Here is a 26,941-nt window from a genome sequence, read left to right as displayed (position 1 = left end):
AATGGGATGATGGATAATAGTGTGTAATACTACCAATATTGTACATATCCCTGAAAAAATTGCAAGCTAATTAAGGGAAGACATAAATGTATAGAAATTAATCACCAGTAGAATAATGCAAAGTCTTTCTTGCTCTCCTGTAACCCCACTAGCTAGCTGGTGCGCCCCACAGGCGCACCAGTAGTTACAGCGACTAACTGCACATTTCTTGTGAAGATATCGAAACAAAGCAATGTATTGCACGTTTGCAACTACCAATGGAAGGATACTAGGGAGAGTAAGCTTACATTGGCAATTTGAAGTTAATGCATTCCTACAAATAGATAAAAACTGAATCGACCATATTGCCACAAAGAAACTCAAAAATAGGAAATGCTTTTAAAAAATAAAAATAAAAAAGCAAAGGAGGAATACTGATAGGCTCTCTAAAATTTGTTGATTGTCAATGGTTGATGGGATTGGTGAAATCAGCATCTGAAACTGCAGAAGCCTCTTCTATGATGCAAATTAAAGTCTTCACTTTCATGAGGATGATCATCGTCAATGTCTTCATCTTCCATTGGAGCTGGCAAGTTAAGATCTATCATTAACAACGTACCTTGCTGAGATTTAGCAGCATTTGATGACGATTCCAGTAACAAGCTCTCAGCCGCTGTGGCTGCTGTAGCTGTAGTTGTTAATGTTGTTGATGAACCCAAAAAGTGTGATCTTTTGTGGCCACCGAGAGCTTGACCTGACCCATAAACTTTGCCACAAAATGGGCACTCATGCACTTTTTTGTCCACCGTCACATTTTTAATGCTACAACTTCTACTAACACCATTTCTTGGTAATTCTAATTCCTCTGAGGACTCGCCTTCTTGATCAGATGAAGAATCATTATTATTAATCTTGATCTTCTTCTGCTTCTTGTGCCTCCTTTTAGTACTACTATTCACGAGTTTCAACTCTTCTGCGGAGTCATATGAAGTAGTAGTAGTAGTAGTAGTTGTTGTTGTTGTACTAGTCCTCCTCCAAACATCTCTAGAAAGCATTATCAAACATAAAGCAAGATCTTCTTCTGGTGAAGTGTCAGAGACCGAACTCACCGGTTGTTCCAACTCCAACAATGACTCAGTTGTCTTCATCATTTTCTTCTCCTTAATCAGTGCCTCATCAGCTCCTTCTTGTTTAGCAGCAGACACAAGCATTCTCCGAGTTCGCTTGGATCTTTGCCGAGTTGGTTTCCTAGTTGACTCGGTCTCGCTTCCTCTGTCTTGAACAACCACCGAACCACCATCCAAGAACTGAGGATCTACCATCCTGAAGCTCTTCTTGGGATTCTCTCTGAGTCCATAAACCAGCCCTTTATCTTCAGCTGCACATTCCTTCACTTGTACTACTACTACTTCCTCCTCTGACAAAGAACAATCAGATGAAGTTGTTGACTCGGTTGAGGCGTCACCACCGGGCTGTGGTGGGAGCTGGCTGCTGGCTTCCTGTTTTTGCGGTGTCTTGGGAGGAAGCGGCAAGTTGGCCAAATGGGACCTCATATGACCACCCAAAGCTCTTCCACTCGGAAAACTCCTTGAACAAAGCTTACATTTGTGTCTCTCCGGTCTCACCATTTTTCTTTTTTTTTTTTTGGCTTTTTTCACCGCACAACAACGCCAAAGATTGAAGAGGTTTTCTTGTAATCTTCTTTAATTTTCTTGTATAGTGAATGTGTAGTGTGCTCTGTACTTCTAGCAGTACATATATATTCAGCTCAGTTGAGTTTCTCTCTCAACATAGCTGCTGCCTTGATTTTCTCTCTCTTGTCCTATAAGCTTTGGAGAAGTGAGTAGTAAAAGTACGGTGGGAGTGAGGAACTTAAGAGGAGTAGGTGACAAGCATTCTTCCACCAAAAAGCCACACTCCACCCAAAAATATTTCATTTTTTACCAAACAAATTAAAAAAAAAAAAAGAAAGAAAAAGACAATTATAAATTCTTGAGTTTAACCCTTTTTTCTTTTCTTTTCTTTTTGATGATAATAATGGTACAAGGGAGACCTATATTATTGTTAAGCCCAACAGCTCACATATTACGATTATATGCACACAAAAAAAATTGTCATTTAGATGGACCTTAATTGGGACGGAAGTAATTACAAGGATGGATTTCTATTTGCATAATTAGTTGTAAAATGTAATTGAAGGTGATGATTTCACTTGGCAAAGTTTATAATTGGAAGGTTAGGGGGGAAAATTGGAAAAGGCGTGACAAGGATGAATGGATGAAGACATAAAGAGGGACAAGGAACATGCAAATCTTGCCATTTCCGTAGTTTTGTTTCTTTATTCCAAACTTTGATGCGAGTACTAAGAGGCGGTGTTTTCTGTTTCTAGGACTGTTCCTCATGGCATGGGAGATTTTACTGTAATTCATTTCCACCAAAATTTGTGATTTAGGATTTAGTTAAACAAACAAGCAAGCAAGCAATAATATGTCTTGAATTGCAGACCACCACCAAATCGTCTAAATTTGGTAGAATTGAATTGGTTTCCATTTACTTCAGTTCTCCCATAGTTTTGTTCGATACCAGACACTTTTACTACTATAGTCCCTAGATTATGCGGCCAATTTACTCAAGTCCACTTTGGCCCTTAATAAAGTCGCGCAGTGCAAATTTATGCGGCTTTTAGGCGAAGTAGCGTTTTTAAAAGTGTTTCATATCATAAATCGGCTTCTATGAACTTCAATTTTAAGACAGAGGACCATTTTATGCCTTTCAAGGAAACTGTTCTAGATTGTCACGACACAAATCAGAAACTGAGATGAAAAGATAACTGAGAAACGTGTTCACGAAAGACGCAAAACTTTTGTGTTCCTGCGAAAAATCACGATCCAAACAATATTGAAGTTCTAATTTGACATGGTGGAACTAAGATTTATTTAGGATGGTTTGAGAAAAAATAATAAATAGTGTTAATTTCGTTTTGCACCCTCAACTATACTTTTGATTTTTTCACTTTGATTCTTAAACTTCATCGTCAAATAACATAATGCATAAATGCTCTCGGTGAAATTCTCAATTGCAGAAATATACGACTTAAATGTTTGAATCCAAATTGTTACCACAATAAGTGCTCTTTACTTCTCTACCTAAACACATAATGTCATTATCTTCCAGCACATTGATGATCCACTTACTTAATTCCTGCATCATCTCTTTTTCTCAAAAAATGTGATTAGACCCATTAACACAATATTCTTCTTCCATGGCAGTTAACAAACTCGATCATGAGCTCTATAAGTGTCGCTAAAACCAATACGTGCCCATCTCGCACGAGTCAATGAATCGTTGGGGTTTGTTGTGACCAAACGGGCAGGGCATTGATGATGATAAAGCTTCGTGCCATAAGAAGGGCTGCTGCACTTTTCTTGATCCTTTTTTGGTTGATGATTTATACTAATAATAATAATAATAAATTTCATTTCTTTAAACAGCCTTTATTTTGAACTTTGAATTATTGACCATTGAATATGGTCCACGTTATAGAAATTTAATTTTGAAAAAACATTTAATATAACTATCATGAGTGCAATATTGGCACGTCTTGTATGTGGTGATTTAGAGATTATATGTCTAGTAGCGCTTTCTTCAGAAAAAGTAACCCGTAGATCACGTCAACAATGCAAAAGCTATTACTACTACTACTGCTTTAGTCTATCCGTTACGATGGGACATGGGCATAAACAGTTGCACCGTTTGTGTCGATTTGTGCATTTTTTAACAGCGCGTAATATTTTTTGGACATCGCGTAACTTTCTTTACACATGGAGTAACTTTAGAACAATTTTTTGTGGGCCCTACACATGACGTAAAAATCGAATTACATGCTGTAATCTGAACCGCACAAATTTTTGAAGCCGCATCATGGCCGTGCCCCATTTCGGTTACGATGTAACGAGGATCAGTTTCCGCATAAAAGTCACTTCAAAATAATAAGGAACGAGGACTGTTAATAGTTGCCCATTGTCAGTGAATCATAAACTGAGGTAACTTTAGCGAATTATAATTCATGAAAGGATCTCTAAATTGATGAGGCAACTCACAAACTTCAGTTTTATTGTGGCAAAATGACTTGTTTTGAACATACTACTGATAGCTATGCAACAAGAAAGTCATTTTTTTAAACAGATTAAAGAAGAATTGGAACAATATAAAGTATCAAACTGTCCGTAAATATTCGCACTTTCTCAAAGAATGAGATCAGAACGTGACAAGAAAAGGATAACCAAGAAAATGGCTTTTCGAGTCTTGCTGCCCAGTCCAGTCCGGCTCGCCGGTCGGTACAATTGATTCAGCCTGCAAATTGCAGGCCGAAAGAAATGCGTTTTGCCAGATGAGTCTAATAGCGCAGAGCATTCGTAATGCAGTTAGTACAATCCAGCTTCAAGCATCAATTATGGAACAAACAGAAATGATGCTGATGACGCAGCCGCCAGTGTATCAGAGGCGTGTGTCAATTTCCCTTTCTCTGCTCTTTTTTTTTTTTTTTTTTTTTGGCCTAATTGAATACAATTTGTAAAAATAGTGATAATATACCTTCAATCCACACGGGAAAAAAAAATTAAGCTACTATAAGTTAGAGTTCTTAAATTACTGGACATGCTGGTTTAACTATAGACCTTTATTTGTTAAGTAAGTTTTTGGTCAAGTTAGTTTTTTAACAACTTTAACTATAGTAACCTCAAAAAATTTCACAAAGTTTTTAAACTATACACTTCAAAATATCCAAAAACTTGCACACTTTAAAAATTTTTCCTACAACTTCTACAATAAGTTACAATAAAGTTTTAGATAAACATCCAAAAAATTCACCTGTCAAACGGGGCCATAGTTTTCTTGACTTTGATCAAATGTTATATTTTCGGGCACAAACGTCTTTAGAGTAGACGACAAAAATATGATTTTCGAAACGCTATTTTGTTGTGTTCTCAACTGATTTTTAAATACATAATTTTCAAATTTTTGGATAAAACAAAGCTAAACATCAACTAAACTACCTTTCAAATTTTAACATAATTACTACCCAAAGGTTAGATAAATTTTTACGTCGCATGTCTCTTTATTCTTCTCCAATTTTTGCCCCACTTTTAGTTCATCTGTGTTCCCTCAATTCCTTTTTTCTTATCCAACATTGAATCTTCACAAGAAAAGTAATTATCTACATAAAAATTAATTAATTAGTAAAAATTTTATTTATGTAGCATATAAGGGTAAATTGATAATATTTTTGTCAAAAACAACTTTTTAACTTTTCTTGAGAACACTGATGCATTCATTAAAATAGTTTTTTTTTTAACTAATAAACGAGAACACGTGAGTTATTATGAAAAATATGATTTTCAAGAATTAATTATACAAAATCAATTTTTATAAAATCAGAATCAGTTAAAAAACAAGCCCTAAGAATTTAGGTTCTCTTCTTAAGTAAATTTGTTTAGAGAAGGATAAGATTTATCAATTGTTAGACTATAATGAAATCTAGTCTTATACAAGTATAGGATCTTTGTGATAGTAACACCTACTATATATATATAAAAGTGGTAAGTTGTTAACTGTTCCTCCTGAGGATGGATGTCCTCACTCCTCAAGTAATGAGTGTGGTACTCATCAGTTCCATGACGGCCCGGCGCTTCACGACTCCTGCAACGCCATCAGGGCAAGTCCAACCGAAAATTTTAGCGAATGATTCCCCCGAGCTGACGGGCATTTATTTATTTTTTTTCGACGATCGATAATAATCTGCTCTATACCTATTTCTCCTGAAGATGGATGTCGTCACTCCTCAAGTAATTCATTTTTATTCTGTCTTCTCAAACTATTCAACAACTCCTAGAATAGATGCTGCATTTTTGTATAATGTAAAAACATTGATCCTATAATAATAAAAAAATTGTATAGGATTCCTATGCAGAGAGCGTTTGCAATGATTGGATTTTTCTTTTCTTTTTTTTTTTCATTGTTTACCTTACAGAAACCTTTTTAATTAGCCTTTTTTATTTCTCTAGTATTTACCATTATTATAAACTTTGCTACTAATTTTATTGCACTCTTTACAACATCAAAGCATTAATTTGCTTTTTCTCTTTTGTGATTAATAACAACAACAATAATGTTTAGTAGGGAACTTGAACCTTTTTTCTTTTTCTTTTTTTTTTTTGGTCAATTGTCAACTCTTACTCTACTTTAATCTATATAAGGAACGGTCAACTTGAAAATGCAACCTTCAAGAACTTCAATTTGTAAATTTGTAATGCTCCATGAACGCAGATGAAGAAGGCAAGGCATAAACGATTCAATAAATCTACGCCGAAACAAATTTGACGCTAATTTCTGAACCAAAATTGACACTAATTGTACGAATCAGATACGAACTGTCTCGTTGATATGCCCCAAACATGATTACACGCATTCCTAGGCAGCCAATTTTGAGAAAGTTGAAGATGCCAATGGCCACGGATACAAAGAACAGGTATGATCTGCAGTACATGGACGTGTCCTGTTATTGCGCATGCTTTGTTTCCCACGCGCCATTCTCACCCCTCCCCCGCCCTTCATTGTCACGCAAGCCCTCGGCTGATTCTTTGAGTCATAGTCGGTAGATTTAGATTTAATTTAAGATGATTTATATTACTAATTAGTAGTCCATTTGAAGGCATATAATATAATACAAATCAAAGGAAAAATGTTAATGACATTTGCAATTGGCAGCGGAATTTTTCCTTCCAACGAAATGTTACGGAGGAGGCCTATCAAGTCAAGGGACTATGTTCTACTAGTAATTAAGTATATTTCCAACCTTTATCCTTTGCTTGATTTTGATGACTTTAATATTGGAAGAAGGAAAAAGGAAACCTTCAGAATATGACTTTATAGAGTAAATTATTAAGTTTTCTATTACAAATTACTTCTTTTTTTTTTTTTTCAAAATTCCAATAACTTATTTGCAATAATTTAAGAAACTACAAACAAATAAGAGCATGCCCATAAGCATCTCGATCTTGTGGAAAAGTCTGAGATATTAATCTAAAAATCAGAAACTCATTGCCATCCACAGCAGAGGCATTCCTCGATTTCTGGATGCGTTTGCACTTTTCTAACCATTGCTTTCACTTTTTTTTTTTTTTTCGGAGACGATAAACCTAATTTATCCTATACTAAGGGGAAGGAGGCGGACCTAAGTAGGCCCAGGGATAAACCGGAAAGGACTGAACCACCACCGAACCAGACGAGTACACAGTACATCCGCCTGAATTTTTGGAGACAAACCACTGAAACGTGGTATTTCTGGTGGACCCCACCAAAGAGATGGTGGCCACTGGGCCAGAGGCCTGGCCCAGTGGTTAACCATTGCTTTCACTTCACTCTTGAAATTTGGTTTTACAAATAAACAAGCCAAATTTAAACAAAATTTTGAATTCATTAAAACAATCGAATAAGCTTAAATACTAGGTGTTCAATTTGATCAAACTTGTTAGCATCCTTAACCATACTCTATGTCATAGCGTCCGTCTTGTAATATAGTGTAGACTTTTAGAGCTAATAATGACCGACAAAGTTGCAGCAAATCACTAACATCTCACGGCACCCTTTAATTCATAAAGAAGGAGCTATAAATATGTGATACAGGGTGGTCCTTTGTAGATGGACCTTCAACTCCCTGCATGAGCTAGAACAGGAGCACAATTTTTGGCTCTATGTTTAGCTGGTCTTCGTTGAAGATGATCGGCTGGAGACACAGGGCATGATGTCCTGTTGGCCGCCGGTACCGTATGTGATATGATATTTGTGGTGGGCTGGGGTGGAGGCCTTTCAAAATGGTGTGAACCAGCTACGTATGACATGAGTACTAACGATTTCAATGAATTAAAAGTAGCAGAGAAAACAAAAAAAATCAACCATTTTTTCTTACACCATGTAATAACAGGCAACTGCTCTTTTTCACTTCAATTCTAGACAATACATTGATAGGAGAAGTGAAGCACCAAGCTCCATGCATTTTCCTCTGATTGAAAAAATAATCCATGCATATGGGGTAATTTATGGAAGAACGATCAATTGTAAATGTCCTAATTAATCACATGGTTTTATTAGTACTTTGTATCTGACTTTGACTTCGCAGCTTGGGTAAACAGTTTTTTATGTGATTCTCATGCCAGCATTTAGCCAACACAGCCGACTCCATATACACAACATGCTAGCTTCTTCATTCTTTCCCACATTTTTTTTCGATATATTTGTATGTTCTTCTTCCGTATCTGCATAAAACACAGAAGTTTTTTGTTTAACCCCTCCCTTCACTCTCAAATGCCAGATTCAGGATTTGAACCTGGATATGACAGTAGGGAGGGAGGCCCCCTAGAGATAAGACCACAAAAAAAAAAAAAAAAAAATTCCGTAATGCCATTAGTTACAAAATATATACTATCACTTCTTTGTTTTTAAAAAAGGCAGCAGACTCAATATTGGCAGTAGGAAAAAAATAGAGCGCAAATTGATGAAATTGTAAATTGAATTTCCACCAGAGAGACAATCAAATATATCTATGTTTAACACGGAAGAACATGTAATAATTACAAGTCTTGCTTAAAGTAGATAACTAATTAATTACTAACACTAACAATCACTTCATGGGGTGGCTGTGATATCAGTAGTTGAAGCAATCCCCACCTGTAACCACCGAGAAGACCCTCCATCCAAATTCATATCTTTCAGATTACTCAGTTTTGCAGTCTGCTCCGTTCTATAACCATCTTCTTTAGCACTTTCGTCCTCATCATGCAATGAACCACGAACCACGCTTTTAGTAGTATAGTTCTGCTGATGATTATTATTACTAGTACTGTTGTCAGCCTCTTCGTTACCCCACAGTTGGAGAAAAATTCTAGCTGGGGCTTCGTAATTGAGGGGATCATCAGCTGAGTTCATGTGCAGATTATCAACCGCATTGTTCAGCAATGGAGGGAAATTGAGATCAAGAGGCAGTGGCTCGGGTTTTGTGAGCATAGGCTTCTTGAATAGTTGTTGGCTATCAAATTGGAGCTCACGTAAGTTCTGTATGATAGTATTATCAGGTAAGTTTGAGGTTAGCCAGTGACATCTTTTGTGCCCACCTAAGGCTTGTCCTGATGAAAACACCCTCTGACAAATCGAACATTGATGAGCTTTGGACTTCCTTTTTGACAATGTAGTATTTTTTGGAAGGTGATCATGATGAGGTGAGAAATCAAGATCAAGCCCTGGCTCTGAAGAATTTTCTGACGGAGCCAAATGTTCCTCGTGTTGGTAGAAGGCATCTTCGTAATTATTGTCATTATCCTGATCATTGAGGTTGGTGCTGCAGTTGAATCTGGCAGCATAACAACCTTTCACCTTCTTATGACTGGCTCTATGTCCCCCCAGTGCTTGGTGGGAATTGAACACTTTCTTACAAGCTTTGCACTGGAACGTACCTTTTTCCACGTGTTTGTCCGTGTTTTCCTGCTCCTTATCCGACTGAACAAATGATTCGTTTGACAACATCACCAAACAATTCGCGAGATCCTCTTCTTCGCTGGAGGCGGCACAATGCCGGTCCTCGTAATTTTTGGATTTTGCTCGCGCGGACTTGAGCATCATCTCTTCAACCTCAGATTCAGAAGACGACACGGAAGATGAAAATTTCTCGCGTTCATCATGGAAAGCAGAGCGGGTGAAGGTCCTCTTATTATTAAATTCTTGAAGATCTTCACCAGCTCGACAAGCACCGGTGAATCGATTGGTGGAATTGGTTCGGAGGAAGTACGAATGCTTGCTTCCTCCTTCCCCCTTATTGCTTCTCATGAAGCTGCTGGTGCCTATTTCTTGATCGCGACTCGATTGATGCATCCGAACATCTCCAACAGCATGGCTCCTCATGTGACCCCCCAGAGCTCCGGCACATCCAAACCCTCTTTTGCATACCCTGCAAAAGTGCTTGAAAGTTGGTTCTTGCAATTGTCCAACATGATCTTCCGCCATTCCCATTGTTAGCACTTTTTTCCTTTCTTTTTTTTTTTGTTTTTTGGGGAGAGATTAGGACTTCTAGTGAGTGTGTTTTTCAGTACAATTGGTGGCGAGTTAAGAATGCAAGAGTACTTGAAATGGTTGTACGTAGCAGTGGCAGCAGTAAAATATATATAAGCTGGTGCTGCTTCCTGCGCTTTTTACACAGTTTAAGATAAAGATAAACATGACAACATAAAAAGTGGCATGGATTGTGGGTGAGACCAGACAAGAGTGAAGGTTGTGTGGTGTTGTGTAGTAAAGTGACGGAAGTCCTAGTTTTTAGTCGAAGTTAGTTGGTTGTGGATGAGAAGAGAGTGAAGTTAGTTAAGAGTAGAGGAGCGGAGTAGAGTGATAGCCAGTGTCTGACAAGTGGAGGGTGTCGTTTTTAAGTGGTGGAGAGACTGTTTCTACCACTTGTGGTGCTACCCCGCCGCCTCTCAACCACACCGCCACTACACATACACATACTTCTATATACTGAAAATTTGAGCACAGGCCATGCCATGCCATGCCAAAAATTAACTACTTATAGTACAAAGTTATGCAGTACTAGATTTTTCCTTCAATAAGTTATTTGGTAATGAGTTTTTAATTATAGTTATGGAGAAAATTTCATTAGGCTTTCTTGCTAAAAATTTTGGATTAATTTGAATTTATCAAATTATATTTTACATAATTTGATCTATAGTCCTCCACATTTTATAAAATAAATTTTTTTTCGTCCCTCACATTTTATAAAATAATTTTTTTCATCCCACACATTTCACAAAATGAATTTCTCCATCCCTCACATTTCAAAAAATGAATTTTTTTATTTCTCACTAATTATGTGTGTGAATACATTTTTTTTAAACACATGTATATGTCTATTTGATTTTATTTAATAATAATAGCATAAACACATGTATGTAATTGGGCCCAATTTGTGGGCTATCTTCTCTTTTTGTATGATTATGACTAATATTTACCAATAGAACCTTAATTTGCATATTCTTATTGTATTTTGACCGAAAATAACTTTATTGACCAACTTGACAATGAATGCAAGATTTTTTACTAGCTAATATCAGATAAAATCAAATGATCACGTATAATATATGGTATTCATATTGTTAAGTGAAATCAAATAGACATATACATATATTTATTCTATTTGTATTATTAAAGCAAAATCAAATAGACATATATATGTGTTTAAATAAAATGTATTCACACACACACACACACATATATATATATATATATATATATATATATTTTAGGGTTTCCCTTACACACATAATTAATGAGGGATGAAAATATTCATTTTTTGAAAATGTGAGGAATGGAGAAATTCATTTTGTGAAATGTGAGGGATGAAAAAATTATTTTATAAAATATGAGGGACGAAAAATTTTGTTTTATAAAATGTAGGACTATAGATTAAATTATGTAAAATATAATTTGACAAATTTACCCTTCAAAAATGATTACGTGCCTTGCACGTGATGGATTCCGACTAAAAAATGATCGAAAATCTAGTTAGGGACTAAATTTGATCGATGTGAATATGTAAGGGATATAAAATTACACTTTTAAAAGTGAAGGACAAAAAAATTATTTTAGTAAAAGACGTTTTGGACGATTTTCCTTTTTTTCAATTAAAAAAATGTTATGCTGGCCCCAACAATGAAGCTAAACTTACGGCGTATGAAGATGAAAATTAGAGAGAATATTCCATCGATACTGTCGGATAGAAGTGTTAAAAAGGCAAGCCGACAAAGTCATGGTCTCAGAAGCTGTTCAAAGCTTAGAGAAAAGCAGAAGTCTATGCCGATGCTCAAGTGAAAATGATGTTTTTTTTTCATCCGCACTTTATCCGTATTATCCCGTTCTATCCTAATTTAAGGGGATTTTATCTATATTATCCTATTTTATCTTAATTTGAGAGGCCTATGCTCAAGTGAAAATGATGGTTTTTTCTTTTGTCGTCGTCACATTATCTATATTATCCTACTTTATCCTAATCTAAGGGAATTTTATTTACATCATCCTACTTTATACTAATCTAAGAGAAGGCTCAATTGTGTTTACGGGGGACCAATAGGGACATCTAAGGGGACTTTATATATATTATCCTATTCTATCCTAACTACGGGGAGGTCCAACTGAGTCTATAGGGAATCAATGGAAACTGAATTACTATTGGATCAGACAGGTGTACTACGCACTCATATAGATTTTTTTAGAGAAGCCACATATTGTGACATTTGGTGGAAGATAAGATTTGAATCATTGATCTCTCAAAGGTTTAAATATGTTAAACCAGTGGCAATAAGAAAATGATGGTTTAAATATATTAAACCAGTGGCCATGACCAGAAGTATAAACTCAGATCCCGTTTGACAAATGAGTTTTTTGGATATTTATCTAAAACTTTGAAAAAATTTTGACTATTTTGAAGTATATAGTTTAAAAATTTTGAGGAGTTTTTTGAGATTATTGTAGTTAAAGTTGTTAAAAAACTTGTAAAAGACAAACGCCAAAAACTTGTTTGCAAACAGACCCTCAACCCTTTATCAATTTGTATTGGAAGCTTTGCAACAAGATTAGAGAAATAAATCAATCATGTAAGTATATGATGTTATCCTCAGTCTGTGTCTCGCAGTATTATTATCCTCCCAGTATTTACTTTTTACCCAGGGAACAAGTCCATCAAGAATTGCGTTCTTTAACTTCTTATATGTGGGCTTGTTGTGTGGGGGAGGGGGGGTGGACATACTTGTGGAATAAACTCACGGTCTCAGTTGTAGAACTACAGGCAATCAACACATCTTATTGGTCAAATCAAGTTCTAACAATCTATCTCAAAATTGATCACACCTAATTTGCAAAATGCAAACTATCTGGTGAGGTCTAGCAAGATAGGTTCCTTTGCTGTTTATCCAACAACTTGGCATCACCTAGAGACAGATTACTGATAAGAATGTGTACTTACGTTGGCTTTTCAAACGATTTCACTTAGGAGCTTACCTTGTCTTAACTACACTAAATCTGATGCTTAATTAGGTCTAAATAGTGTTTAGTACTATTAGTTTTCGGTTACTTTTGGAGCTAATTGAACTGGAAATCAGGCAAGTGAATGGTGTCTTGTGGGATTAATTGCGTTTCCTTCGAACTCAGGGGTTCAAATTCTCTTGATCTTTCAAGCGTTTGTGGAATGTTCTGCCTGCCATTCCCTTAAACAAAACGAGGAACAAATATACTCATTACCATAAGTTGATTGAGAGAAACATATGCATGATATTCAGTTAGTCAAAAAGTCAGGTTTCCATCCTGAGCATCGTACTAAGCTACCATGACTGGAAATTCATCTCTGCACTGAAACTCAAACACAAACTCAATCCTTTCAGCCCATCAAAAAAGGACTAAAAAAATCAGTTGTTCAAAGTTTTCCTCCTCAAAACGTCAAAAAAAAAAAAAAAAAAAAAGAAGTCAGTCACAGTGCTTTGCAGCCATAATCCATTGTCACGTACATGAACTTTATCCTTGCACAAACCCGATTACTCTTTCAAGTGTGCTGTACCAAAAGCACTGATCTCTGCTGCCAGCATTATGCCAAAATTTAGTTTAAGATCTACAATAATGGTATAGATCCTTTACTGTCTTGCATCCAGAATCAACCGTTGTATGACGTATATTGTGTGCATCATGGAGCTGCAGAAACATACTAGGATTGGTACTTCGGACTTTCAACTATGCACTGAAAACTGTTAGTAGTATTCAAAACTAACTATGTTAGTAATTTTCTGTCTGAAATTATAATCTGGGATCTTTAGTTTTCTGTTCTTGTATATCACATTATAACTTAATCGAACCTAAAATTCATATCACCAATTCTTGGGGATATGTTCCCTATCCTGTACAATAATAGTTGATAGATTACATCTAAACAATCAAAGTAGATAATGTCAAGATAAGAGAGGCTTCTCCACATCGTACTCACTTTCTGAGGAGTTGTTATTCTCGGAGAATCCTTCCTTCCCTTTAGCCCATAGTACACTATAGAGACCAGTAAACATGATGGACATGCCTGCGAGACTGTGGAAAGACATCTAGTGGTTAGATTATCGATGTTTGAGGCTCCTGGTTGAGAAGTAAAATTTAAAGCATGATTTGGTATTTGATTCGTGATACCTTCCTACGGTAATGGAGCTTCCTAAGGTGATTACTGAAAAGGCTAGCGACACGACAGTTCCAATGGGACTAAAAATGGACACCAGAACTGGCCCTCTTTTCTTCATTGCCCATATATTGAAGGTAACACATGCTCCACTGATGCTTCCTGCCTGTTGCAGTAAAAGGTCAAGGAATTTAGCCATCGTTCAAAGGCAACTATTTAAACTGGAAAGAAACTTTAATGATGTATTCAATGATCAAGGCTCTTTCTTTTTCATTTCTTGGAAATAATCACGTGGTTCATGAACGTGACATAGAATCAAAAGACCATATTGATATATTATTCTTGCCCTTTGTTGTGTAGTTCATCTCTTTAACAAGGAAAACCAAAAAAAAAAAAAAAAAAAGAAGAAGAAGGGCAACTTGGGAGGATAAGTACTTTACCAGTACAGAGTAGCACATGATATCTTTGATGCTTAACAAGGGCCATCCAATATCTAATCTGCCATCTTGAATCAACTGGGCAATTCCAGTCAATACCACCCCTATTAAAGTTGTTATTGTAGATAAGGATATCGGAGCTGGGAAATTCCTTAATGTTGTAGCCTGTAACACGATCAGACCAAAAAAGCACAAAGTTAGGAATTAGAAAAAATGCATAGTTTCTTCAATCTCTTCTACTACTGGGGAACATTCAATTACCTGTAAGATAATAGTGCTTGATAGGACGAAGACGGCTGCCATGAGATAAAAGCAACCCATGATCTTTCGCTCGTCAAATAAGTTTCGTGACAGTGTAGGTGGTACTGATAAATGAGCTTCTCTTGCTTTATGACTACCCAAGGTACTTTGCGTAAGGCTCATTATAACAGCACCGGCAACACACAGCAGTGTTCCTGCAATTTTTGCTTTGCTATATATGCAGCCTAACTCAACTTTCTCCAACCTGCACACGAAGTGTCCATCTTTTAAGAAACTCATGGATATATCCTGGGTAATATATCACTAACCGCAATCAATTGGATTATGTAATATTTCTGTATTTTCGATGAGTCTGAACTTGATTCGTCCTGATTAAATTCTCTGATTAATTTACTCATGAGAAGTTACAAATCCGTCCAAAGAGTTCTCGACTTGAAACGTACTTTGCCTATACTGCTCGTCTCCTAAACCTTCTCTCGAAATTAATCTGCATTCTGCAATAGACATTTTTTGTTTCCTCTCTGAATACATATTCAGGTATTCTTTAAGTTTCTACTCTTTGTTTGCTTCCATTCATCCCCAAGTATGCTGCAACTTATCATGAGTTCTGAATTAAGTTTTTTCATTTTGTAGCAGTTGGTAGTTTTGGTTTGTCAGTAATTGTAACACAAAAATCAAAACCAGATTGCTTATACCTGAGAGCCCAAGCAATGAAAAATATGAATCCTGGAGCAATGTTTGGCATGGCTGTTGCCATTGCTGGTGAAGTAAGACTGATGCCCTTCAGGAACAGAGATTGGAATAATGTCACCCTGCCATCCAAACAACAAATGGATAGATAATTTACTCGACTACTTGGCCTTGAAGAGTGAAACCTCCAAAAAGAAACTTCCGTTTAGTTTTTCCTAGGCAAATCATGTCCCTAAAAGCATAACATGCCATTTGAAATTCAAGAAAGCGCTGTGGCTAGGAAGACAACGGAGGAGAGAAATGTGAATATCGTTTAGCTTGTGAGTGCAAGAAGGTTTTGCCTTTCAACATCTGAAGTATTATGAAAAACATGTTCTTCTGCCTAAAATTTTCATTCTCCTCTCCAGGTTCTACTTGTAAAACATTTCAGTATGGTCAACTAAAAAGGCAACCACAAAGGAGGAAGAACAGAAAAAGAAAAAAAAGAAAGAAGCAATTCTATGCATTCCTATGGTTAATCTATGCATGTCAGGAAACAAGGAACGTCTAGTAACTAATGAGAAAAGGTAAACAATCTTCTTTTACGTACCCTCCAAAAGAAATTAAAACCAGCTGTACCCATAGCTTCAGACGGAATTTCCTTGGCCACAGCCTCCTGTACCATGAACAAAAATAAATCGTTAGCCGAAAAACTTACTAATGCCTGTCTGCAAAGATTGGGGAAAAGAAGCATACCTTTCAAAAATTACGGAGAAAGGCAATAGAATCACAAACGTGGCCAAGGAAGACAGGATGATGAGAGATGCAGGTGTAAATCCCGTTAACATGAGATAACTAACCAAAATTGAGTTTCCTGCATACATAAATTGCATCCCAATTAACCCTGCAATTATTGCAACATCTTCAAGATATTCTCTTCTTGGACTTCCCATCATCTTGTACTTGTCTTGCAAACAGACGCTTCCTCTGACTGGTAATAAACCTTATTTCTTCTACTCTTTATTCTTCTCCAGCTACCTAGACATGCATGACCTCATGCATGAAAACATCTCCCTAAAACCTAGCTGTCAGATTAATGATGCAAATTTGAATCAAGAATCAATATTTCCATATTATTAGTCTTTGTCTAGATAACTAGTGATTGGTTAATGCATCCACCTCTCACTATTCTGCTTTTAGCTAACGTTCAAAGTGCTTACAACGTAGTCACAAGTACACCTCCGTCTACCAGTCTTCTTCCTGGCCATGGTAATTCTTCAATGTGAAAGTGACCTTCAGATTTTTTGACAGGGTAATTATTTCCGATGAATTTTGTTTGACTTTTGACCTTGTTCGGAATATGCATTTCCACATTGGGATTTTTCTCCTTCAATTTTCTTTTGCTTGTAATAAACATCTTGAAAACTTTGGAAAGCAATGGCGTAATTTTTGTTTTGGAATGGAAGGTTGAACTTCAGGGGTTTTGAGTAGAAACTTGAGTGGTAAAGCTTTTTTCTGTAGTCAAGCCCGGATTTCCATCCAATATTTTTTGTTGTTGGATATTTTTCTTTCTCGTACCTTGCTGGAAATAGAAGTAAATAAACTGATGAGTTTATTTTCTTTTTCTTTTTTTTTTTCATTTTACCCCTCTTCTCTCATTTTCTTGGTAAACGATTTCTAAACTTGGTCCGAAAAACCAGCTTGATAATTCAATTTAGTCCAAATTTTTAGAAGCTCACCTGGACCAGTTCATGGATTAGCTTCCAACTGGAGGATATTCTTGTAACATCCCTTAAACACTACATTGAAATAATGCAAATCCCACGTAGCCCCCAAATCTGTCTATCTTTGTGTAAATTTCGTAGGTGATATCTCTGCTGCTTTAGTTTTTCCACAGCCATTTACAAGAAAAAGAATCAATATATAACTTCGATTTATTGCCCAATTTGAACAGGAATCAATGCATAACTTTGACTTATTGCTTCTTTTTCCAAATTGGGTTGTGACATGTAACAGTGACAATTGATCATAATATTGTCTTGCAGGGATCTCCTATTCTATTTACACTTAGGGAGATGATATACTTTTGTCAAACTACTAATTTTGCATGCTTTGTATCTTTGGGATTTTGAGGCATTCCTTTGGCTCTACTCTTTTAAGAGCTATGCCCTCATCCAACCCTTGGATTTTGTTATGGCTGGCAAAGAGTCCATCCTAATTGCTGTCCACAGGCAAAAACAAAATCAAAGGACAAAATATCTCTTCAGAATTTCACACCATCCTTCACAGAATCACTCAACAACATAAGTATATCACAATTGCAATGAATTATATATATCTAAATGTCAAATTTCCGTATATGAGAACTGAAGAGGTGATTTTTGGCGGGTAATTAGTCCAACCGAAATCAGCCCTCTCGTAAATGTGGTGAGGTGAACTCGATTGTATCTCCTCGGGTAAAGTGAGGCTACTAGTCCGAAGTGGGAGGCGGGGCTCTTCCCCTGGGATCACTCCAACGATCAAGTTAGTATGAGAACGAGAAGAATAAGAGTATGAGTGAGTGAACAGTATGCCTACTTGTTGAGAGTAGGTGAGGGGTATTTATAGAGTGAAAGTGAAAGGTAGGCCGGAGAGCGCATGCTAGTGGGACCCACGTCCTGGTATTACGGCTCTGTTCCCTGCCATGAGACCTGACACTGACACTGTAGCCGCCTGGGCAGGGAGAAGAGGAGCTTTACGCAGTGGTCATTAAGTCTCCCAGGTGCTTTTCAGATAAAGCACTGGCCTTGAAGGATGTCAGGTAGGTTGACATCATCAGCTTGCAGCCGAGGTGGAAGCCTGAGAGGTGGAGGCCACCTAAGCAGTAGACCTGGGACCCGTCGAGCTCATTAGAAGGACAAGGTGGGGGGATCACCTCGGCCGTAGAGGGTGGCCGGGGTGAGCATCCTCAATAAGCCCCCCAAGCCTCGGAAGTTCTGGGCCTGGGAGGTACCGAGGATTCCTTGAGCCGAAGTCATTAGAAGTCGTTGTTGAGTCGAAGTCATTGTTGAACAGAAGTCATTCACAGTAAGGGTCCTGTAACTGCTCCGGAAGACGCGGGGACGTGGCACGTGGGCGAATTAGTTGATAGGACGTGATGAGCAGGGCGGTTACGAGGAACCGTCGCGTCGTGAAATAGTGGGACGCTTCGTGCAGAGAGGGTGTCAGATGAAAGGACGGGATATTAATGAGGAGAGAGAGAGGGGGGACGTTTTGAACTTTGAACGTGACCGTCTTTTAGCTTTCTTGCCGCCTCCTCGGGTTCTCCCAGACCCCTATAAATGGGGGGTCCCCTCCACCGGACATCTCACACTTTTTCCTCTTTTGCTAGGACTTGCCAACTTCGTGAGTGTTGCCGAGGTCAGCCTTTCTCGCCGAGATCACAGCCGAAGTCATCATCTTCGTTCAATTCCGTAGTCAACAGTAAGTATCCTTCTTTTCCATTTCATCTTTTCACTCATGGCCAAAACGGCTAAAACCCATAAAGAGACCGTGGAACCGAGCTACCGGGCCGAGGCGAGGCCGGATCCTTTGGAAGAAGCGACTACGTCCAGCTCTGAAGGATCATCGCCTAGTTCTACGGAAGGATCAGCCGAGGTGAGAGCCGGCGAGGCAGGCTCGGAATTGGAGTCATCCGAGATGAGCGAGGGTGGTTCCGAGGTCGTCTATAATACCGAGTTCGGGACCGAGATACCCCATGACGAGGGCGTACCGGAGCCAGTCGCTCCGAGGGACGCGGCCAACATCGACTTCGGCCAGATGCCGAAATTTAGAAGTCGCATAGGAAGAGATAGGGCCGAAAAGGTGTTAAGCAAGTACCCTTTCTGGCTGGGGTATATCATCACACCGTCCGGGCCAGATGACTCAGCCGAGAAGCCCCCCATGGGCATGGTGGCCATCTACGTCCAACAGTTGGAGGCCGGGTTGAGAATGCCGACGTCGAGGTTCTTGAGAGACGTACTTCGTCACTTCCGCGTGAGGATTACTCAGCTCACTCCGAACGCCGTCCTCATCCTCGTAGGCTTCGAGATGTTGTGTCGACATCAGGAGGTGACTCCCTCTGTGGATCTCTTCCGCCGATGCTACACTCTCAAGGCGCATGGGACGGACAAGAGATGGTTTTATATCTGCAACCGAAACAATGCCATCCCGAAATTCGTGATTGGTGCTCCCAGCCCGATCAAGAATTGGAAGCGCGACTTCTTCTTTGTATCCGGAGTGGACTTCCCCAGGGGTTTTTGGTGGAGGCCAATTAAAGCGAAGGCCGACCCCTCCGCAGGGGATGCCGAGGAGGAGGCCTTCCAGAAGCTGATGGGGTCAGGACTTCGGATATACAGTTTGGACTACCTCGAAGCCGTGCTGGTTGACGGGGGGATTAGTCGAGCTTTGCTCAGTCCTGACAAGACTCCCTTCACTTCCACTAAACTTAAGAAACCTTGTAATTTTTTTTTCACGGCTTTTCTTTCATTTCGACTGTGACAAATAATAATGTTTGTTTCTTGTGCAGTGGTCAAATTGTCCGATATCGTCACATCGGGTTCGGCCGAGGTGGCCAAAAGTTCGAAGAGGAAGAGCTCCGATGAGACGTCGGCCCCTCCGCCGAAGAAGAAGTCACAAGGGCAGGCCGCCAAGATTTCGGCGGCCAAGAGCACTCCCGCCACGGCAGCCCAAAGCAACTCGGCTGCCGCGGCTACTGGGTCTACCTCTCCTGTGTCAGAGGGAGTGCCTCTTGAAATTGTCAGGGCACTCCCGCCTCCTTATGGCGAAGGTAAGCAGCTAAAGCCCCCAGTCAATCCGGTTTCGGGGACCTCACTATGGAACCGTTTCCATAGCCCCCGGTGTTTTCTGGGAAGGAGAAAACGCACTCCGGCGAGCACTGGTGTCCGAACTGGACACTTACGGTCAACGACAGGTGCAGCCATCCTCGGGTTGCACAAATGCTGGTGATGCAGTCCACCTTGCCAAGGGACTTGGAGTATATGAAGAAACTGACTCCGGCCGAAGTGGTTCAAAGCCTCATGGTGACCACAGCCTCCAACTCAGCTTTTGTGGCCGAGATGACACACCGATACTGTGCTCTGGTCGAGGCGCAGGACTCCGGCAAGTTACAAAAGCAGATCTCCAAGTTGGAGAAAAAACTGGCCGTGTCCGAGTCTGAGAAGGCCGAGCTTCAAAAACAGCTTAAAGAGGCCGAGACGAAGGATGAGGAGGCCGTGGCTACAATCAACAACCTCAGATCGGCCCTCGAGGAAGAACAGAAGAGGGGGGACGAGGTGAAGAAGTCCCACGAACAAGACCTCGAGAGTGCTGGGGCCTCGGCCGTGGAGGTCCGAGAACTTCACCCGGGATCTCGGCCAACTACTCGCGCCGAGTTTCATGTTCGGCTTCACATCAGCCGTGGAGGAGGCCGCAGCTCACCTCTCCTCTAAAGCCTTGAAGTCTCTGAAAGACAATGCCAACTACAATGAGGACTCCAAGGAGTTGTGCGATCGGATGGCCGAGGGCCTCCAAGCTGGAAGGAACTTGTCCGAAATCCGGGACGAGTTCAACAAGTGGCTGTCCGAACTCGACCAGGTGTTCAAGGAGGGCGATGGAGTAGGAGCTGGGGGAGACGTCGGCGAATAGCAGGGAGGAGGAGATCCTCACCCCGGCGGGGAAGAGACCGGAGAGAAGGCTGTCCAGGAGGGAGCCGAGACGGAGGAGAGAGCCGAGACAGGGGTCGGCTTGTAGTCAATTAGATAGAGTTTCGAGGTGGGAGATGCTTAGTAGCACTCCCTACCTCAGTCTTGTATTCTTTTTTGTGTTGTCCTTTCATTAAATGAAATGTTTATTTCTTCTTATTTCGGCACTTTAATTTCTTGTCTTGATTTCGTCCCTTGCTTGTCCCCCTTATTTTTTAATAGCAGATGTGTAACATCGGAGTGTTAAAAAATAACAAAACATCTGAGATCATAACTTGGTCAAAAGTTCAAGCATAATACAATTTAAGGTTCTCGGCGTGCCAAGACCTCGGCACTAGTGAGCCATCTCGGTAGCTCAGTTTACAATATACCTTAAGATTAGATTGCACAACCCGGTGATGGTCCTTAGAGGCTCAGCCTCAACCCACTTGGTGAAGTAATCCACAGCGGTTACCAGAAAGGTATAACCCCCGACGGCCTTGGGGAAAGGATCTATGATGTCTGTCCCCCATTGCTCAAACGGCCAGGGTGAGGTGACGGGCACCATGAAGTTTGAGGGCTGGTGGTGCTCAGGGGCGTGGACTTGGCAGGAAGGGCAACCGAGAACGAGGTCCTAAGCATCTTGTCGAACGGAGGGTCAGAAATATCCAAGAAGCAAAGCCTTCTTGGCTAACATCCTGTGGCCGATGTGGGCTCCACATAGGCCCTCGTGGATCTCGTAAAGGACCTGGCGTCCTTCCTCGGATGTAACGCACCTCAACCACGGGCCAAGGTAGGAGCGCTTGTACAACTCCCCATCGCGGAGGACGTACCGAGCAGCTTTGCGTTGTATTCTTCTCGCCTCGGCTCGGTCTTCGGGGAGGACTCCCTGACCTAAGAAAAGGATGAACGGGCTCATTCAGGTATCTCCAGAGTGGACGGGGTAGGCCACTTCTTCCAGGTATCCCGGCTCGGTCAGTACTTCCACTAAAACTGTTTTGTTGAGATCAGAGAATGATGTGGAAACCAGCCGGGATAAGGCGTCGGCTCGCTTATTCTGGGACCGGGGTATTTTTTGGATTTCGAAAGACTCGAAGTATGCGGTGAGTTGGTGAACTTTGGAGAGGTACTGTTGCATGGTCTCATCCTTGGCCTCGTATTCACCAAGAACTTGGCGTACAACGAGTTGGGAGTCACTGCAGACGTGGATTTGCTGGGCGCCGAGCCTGCGGGCCAGCTGGAGTCCAGCAATTAAAGCCTCATACTCGGCTTCATTATTGGTGGCTGGGAAACCAAAGCGGAGGGCGTACGAGCACACTTCTCCCTAGGGGCCCTCCAGGAGCAATCCAGCTCCGCTGCCCTCTCCATTAGAGGATCCATCTACATACAATGTCCACAGGGATGGGGTGGACACCTCGGCAAAGGTGGAGGTGGACTCCGAACCTTCCGTGAAGGTGAGTTCGGCAAGGAAGTCGGCTAAGACCTGTGCTTTTATGGCGGTGCGGGGCTCATATGACAAGTCATACTCTCCCAATTCGACAGCCCACTTGGTGAGACGACCGGAAGCCTCGGGTCGCACCAATATTTGCCGAATGGGCTGGTCGGTCCTGACGGAGATGGGATGAGCAAGGAAGTAGGGCTTCAATCGCCGAGTTGCGTGGACTAGTCCCAACACCAGTTTTTCCATTTGAGTGTATTGAGTTCCGGCCCGCGGAGAGCTCGGCTGAAGTAGTAGATTGGCACTTGAGTGCCCTCATCCCGGATAAGAACAGCGCTGACAGCCTCGTCGGCTGCGGAGAGGTAGAGGTAGAGTTTCTTCTCGGGCCGAGGTGAAGCGAGAGTTGGTAGGTGATGGAGGTACTGCTTTAGCTTGTCGAAGGCAGCTTGGCACTCCTCAGTCCAGGTTAACTGGTCAGCCTTTTTCAGCACCTTAAAGAAGGGCAGAGCTTTCTCAGCAGACTGGGACAAGAAGCGATTCAGCGCGGCCAGGCGTCCATTCAGCCTTTGGACTTCTCGGATGTTCCGAGGTGGGGACATGTCTTGAATGGCCTTGATCTTGTCGGGGTTGGTCTCGATTCCCCGGTGGAAAACCAGATACCCCAAGAATTTTTTCGAGGTGACGCCGAAGACGCACTTCTTGGGATTGAGATTCATCCTTGAGTCCCGTAGGACACCGAAGACCTCCCTTACGTCCGACAGAAAGGCTGAAGTGGTGAGGTTTTTGATGAGAATGTCGTCCACATAGGCCTCCACATTGCGGCCGATCTGATTTTTTAAGAGTCGGTTGATCAGCCTTTGGTAGGTCGCTCCGGCGTTCTTTAAGCCGAACGGCATGGTAGTATAACAATAAACACCTTGGTCGGTGTAGAACGCCGTCTTCTCTTGATTCTCTTCACTCATTCCTATTTGATCGTACCCTTTGAAGGCATCCAGGAAGCAAAGGATCACGTATCCCATTGCCGAGTCGACAAGGGCGTCTATCCTCGGCAGAGGGTAGCAATCTTTGGGGCAGGCCTTGTTGAGGTCGGTGAAATCCACACACATTCTCCAACCACCGATATCCTTTTTGACCATGACTGGGTTGAACAGCCAGGTGAGATATTGGACCTCATGGATCATCTTGGCCGACAAGAGTTTGTCGACCTCATCCGATATGGCCTTGCTACGTTCGGGGTCTAAGTGCCTTCGTTTCTGCCACACAGGTCGAGCCTGTGGGTTAACGTTGAGTTGGTGAATCATGAGTTCGGGTGGCACTCCAACCACTTCATCTGCGGACCACGCGAAGACGTCTCGGTGGTCCTTGATCAGGGAGATCATTTCTTCTTTAAGGGGTGAGGGGAGTCCGGCCCCTACTTGGACTACTTGGTCAGGTTTCGCTTCATCCAAGACCACTTGTTCCACCTCATCCCTGGGCTCAAGCCTGTTGGGTTCTCCTGACTTCTGAGAGTCGATGCAGTCTATGGAGAGGACCGCTGGCCTCTCTTCTTCTGACCTAGCCGAGGGTCGGAGTATGACTGCCGCTTAAATGGTGGCGAGGTAGCATTTCCGGGCGGCGCCCACGTCGCTGCTCACCTCGGCCACCCCCGCAGGTGTTGGAAATTTAAAACTCAGGTGGTAGGTGGAATATACGGCTCTCAAGGCGTTGAGCGTGGGCCGGCCTATCAGCATATTGTAGGGAGAGTCTGCTTTGACCATCGCAAAACTGACAGGCACAGTTCGGCAGCGTGGATGTCGCCCGATAGTTACCATCAGGGTCACCATGCCCTCCGGGTGGACGACGTGTCCCGCGAAACCGACAAGGGGAGTTCTGACCGGAGTGAGTTGCTCCCGGGTCAGCTTCAAACTCTCGAAAGTTCGGTAGTACAGGACGTCTACCGAGCTTCCAGGGTCAACATAAACCTTTTTGACTATATAATTATTAGTAAGGACCTCGATCACGAGAGTCTCGTGATTACTGGAGGCGGCGGGTACAGGGTCACGGGGACCATAGGTTATATCCTCGGACAGCCTAGAACTTTGCTCGACCACCTCCATACCGGCTTGACAGTAGGTCCTTTTTTGGGAGTTCTGGCTGTCTCCTCCCGTGGGGTCACCCGAGATGGTGTTGATCACCCCGACAATATTTGGACCGTAGCCTGGTGATCCGTCGCGTGGAGGCCTCTGATCCCCCTTTCGGTCCTTGGGACCTCGGCATTGAAGCTTAGTGTCCGGCCTGGCTTCTCGGCGAGGACCTCGGCTTTCCCGGTGGGAGGCGCTTCGGTTGAAACCCCCATCTTTGCGGACGAATTGCTTTAAGTATCCTTGTTGGATCAGGTTTTCAATTTCTCGCTTCAAGTCGTTACAGTCTTCGGTCTCGTGCCCCACATCTCGGTGGTAGGCACAGTAGAGGTTGGAATTCCTCTTATCCCTTCTTCCTGGGATCTCAGGAGGAGTTCGACCGAGGTGATTCTGCCTCATCACAGCCAAAACATGAGATCGGCTGGAATTTAGGGGTGTCAGCTCGGCGTCCGAGGTGGACGACCTCCCCTTCACGATCCGATCAAAGACGCTTCGGCGGTCTCGGAACTGGCTGGATGAGCTGCCGGGGCCTTGTTCAGCTCAGCCGGTGTCCTTTCTCCTCCGAGATTCTTGCCCGGTACGGGCTGCTTGGGCCTCCCGCTTCATGCGATTCACGTCCTCACTTTGGATTCCTTGGTTAACTCGTTCCCAAAATTCCCGAAGTGTGCGGGGGTAGTCTCGATATATTTCGGTGTTGAAGATTCCCGCAATCAGCTCGTTGGTGAAAGCGGCTATGATAACTTGCTCATTTTGATCAGGTATCTGTACGTTCTCCTCATTGAACCTCTGCGCATATGAGCGCAGTGACTCGCCGGGAGTCTGTTGCAAATTCAGGAGGTAAGTTGAAGTCTTTGTAATAGGTCGGGACGACACAAAGCGGTGGATGAACCGGTCTATCAGCTCATCCAGGGAGAAAATACTCCTTGGTTCTAAACTCCAGAACCACTTTCGGGCAGTCCCATGTAGGAAGATGGGGAAAGCCCAACAGATCACAGCGTCGGGGACGCAATAGAGTCGGAATGCGGAGATGAAGGCGCGGAGGTGATCCTCGGGGTCACCTCGGCCGTCATAGGTGTGCAAGTTTGGAAGCTTAAAGTTCGGGGGCACCATCTCCCCATTGATGTCATCAGTGAAGGGCGGAGCCCTCATGTAGTCAGAAGCTAGGCTCCCGGGGCGCCGAGGTGGGTCCTCGGCCCGTTTCCCTAGCAGTCCCCGGGAAAACGCCCGGGAGATGGAGGCAATTTTGGAGGTTATCTTGGAGGAGGCGCGCCTGGAGGTACTCCGAGAGAGACACCCCTCATCGGAGTCCTCACCTGAAGGTGCTTCAGGGGACTTCATCGATCTCCTCTTGGAAGACTCGGCTTTTTCTTTCCCTTGCCTCTTGAGGTACCTTCCTAGCTCCTCAAAAATGTTGGGGTTGTCCGTTAAGAACTCGGCCATCTTGGCGATGGCGTTTTCGTTGTTGGGCTGGGTCCTTTGGGACCCTTGCTCTTCAGAAATGCGATCTTGCTGGGCTCCCGAGGTCTGCCCAGCCCCGGTCGAGGGAACTCTTCCGCTTCTGGAGCGCGTGGATCTCATTTTAGCAATAGTCTTGTTCCCACAGACGGCGCCAATTGAAGAGGTGATTTTTGGCGGGTAATTAGTCCAACCGAAATCAGCCCTCTCGTAAATGTGGTGAGGTGAACTCGATTGTATCTCCTCAGGTAAAGTGAGGCTACTAGTCCGAAGTGGAAGGCGGGGCTCTTCCCCTGGGATCACTCCGACGATCAAGTTAGTATGAGAACGAGAAAAATAAGAGTATGAGTGAGTGAACAGTATGCCTACTTATTGAGAGTAGGTGAGGGGTATTTATAGAGTGAGAGTGAAAGGTAGGCCGGAGAGCGCATGCTGGTGGGACCCACGTCCTGGTATTACGGCTCTGTTCCCTGCCATGAGACCTGACACTGACACTGTAGCCGCCTGGGCAGGGAGAAGAGGAGCTTTACGCAGTGGTCATTAAGTCTCCCAGGTGCTTTTCAGATAAAGCACTGGCCCTGGAGGATGTCAGGTAGGTTAACATCATCAGCGTGCAGCCGAGGTGGAAGCCTGAGAGGTGG

The 26,941-nt window shown here is 42.1% G+C and overlaps 3 protein-coding genes across 4 annotated transcripts; all 3 read right to left on the bottom strand.

Moving 5' to 3' along the window:
* Positions 1–70: 70 nt before the first annotated feature.
* On the bottom strand, positions 71–9,667 carry LOC113706196 (uncharacterized). The gene is made up of 2 exons (XM_072062933.1): positions 8,714–9,667; positions 71–1,680 (listed from the first exon to the last, which is right to left on the bottom strand). Exons 1-2 carry the CDS (start codon positions 9,649–9,651, stop codon positions 468–470), a joined length of 2,151 nt encoding a protein of 716 aa, XP_071919034.1. The 5' UTR covers positions 9,652–9,667; the 3' UTR covers positions 71–467.
* A 3,611-nt stretch (positions 9,668–13,278) lies between these two features.
* Positions 13,279–16,731, bottom strand: LOC113706715 (WAT1-related protein At5g47470-like). Of its 2 annotated transcripts, XM_072062280.1 has the most exons (8): positions 16,345–16,731; positions 16,199–16,264; positions 15,615–15,731; positions 14,920–15,163; positions 14,662–14,823; positions 14,236–14,387; positions 14,045–14,139; positions 13,279–13,755 (listed from the first exon to the last, which is right to left on the bottom strand). In XM_072062280.1, the coding sequence occupies exons 1-8, from the start codon at positions 16,542–16,544 to the stop codon at positions 13,748–13,750; spliced, it is 1,044 nt and encodes a 347-aa protein (XP_071918381.1). In that variant the 5' UTR covers positions 16,545–16,731; the 3' UTR covers positions 13,279–13,747. The 2 variants fall into 2 exon arrangements, with proteins under 2 accessions (XP_071918381.1, XP_027084467.1); XM_027228666.2 differs by lacking the exon at positions 13,279–13,755 and having other exon boundaries at positions 13,858–14,139; positions 16,345–16,730.
* Positions 16,732–24,308: 7,577 nt separating this feature from the next.
* Positions 24,309–25,244, bottom strand: LOC113706195 (uncharacterized). Its single transcript, XM_027228086.1, has one exon. The coding sequence runs from the start codon at positions 25,242–25,244 to the stop codon at positions 24,309–24,311; it is 936 nt and encodes a 311-aa protein (XP_027083887.1).
* Positions 25,245–26,941: the final 1,697 nt, after the last annotated feature.

This window comes from Coffea arabica, chromosome 8c, assembly GCF_036785885.1.
Source record: "Coffea arabica cultivar ET-39 chromosome 8c, Coffea Arabica ET-39 HiFi, whole genome shotgun sequence".
NCBI classification, from domain to species: Eukaryota; Viridiplantae; Streptophyta; class Magnoliopsida; order Gentianales; family Rubiaceae; genus Coffea; species Coffea arabica.
This window is presented reverse-complemented; position numbering and strand designations above follow the sequence as displayed.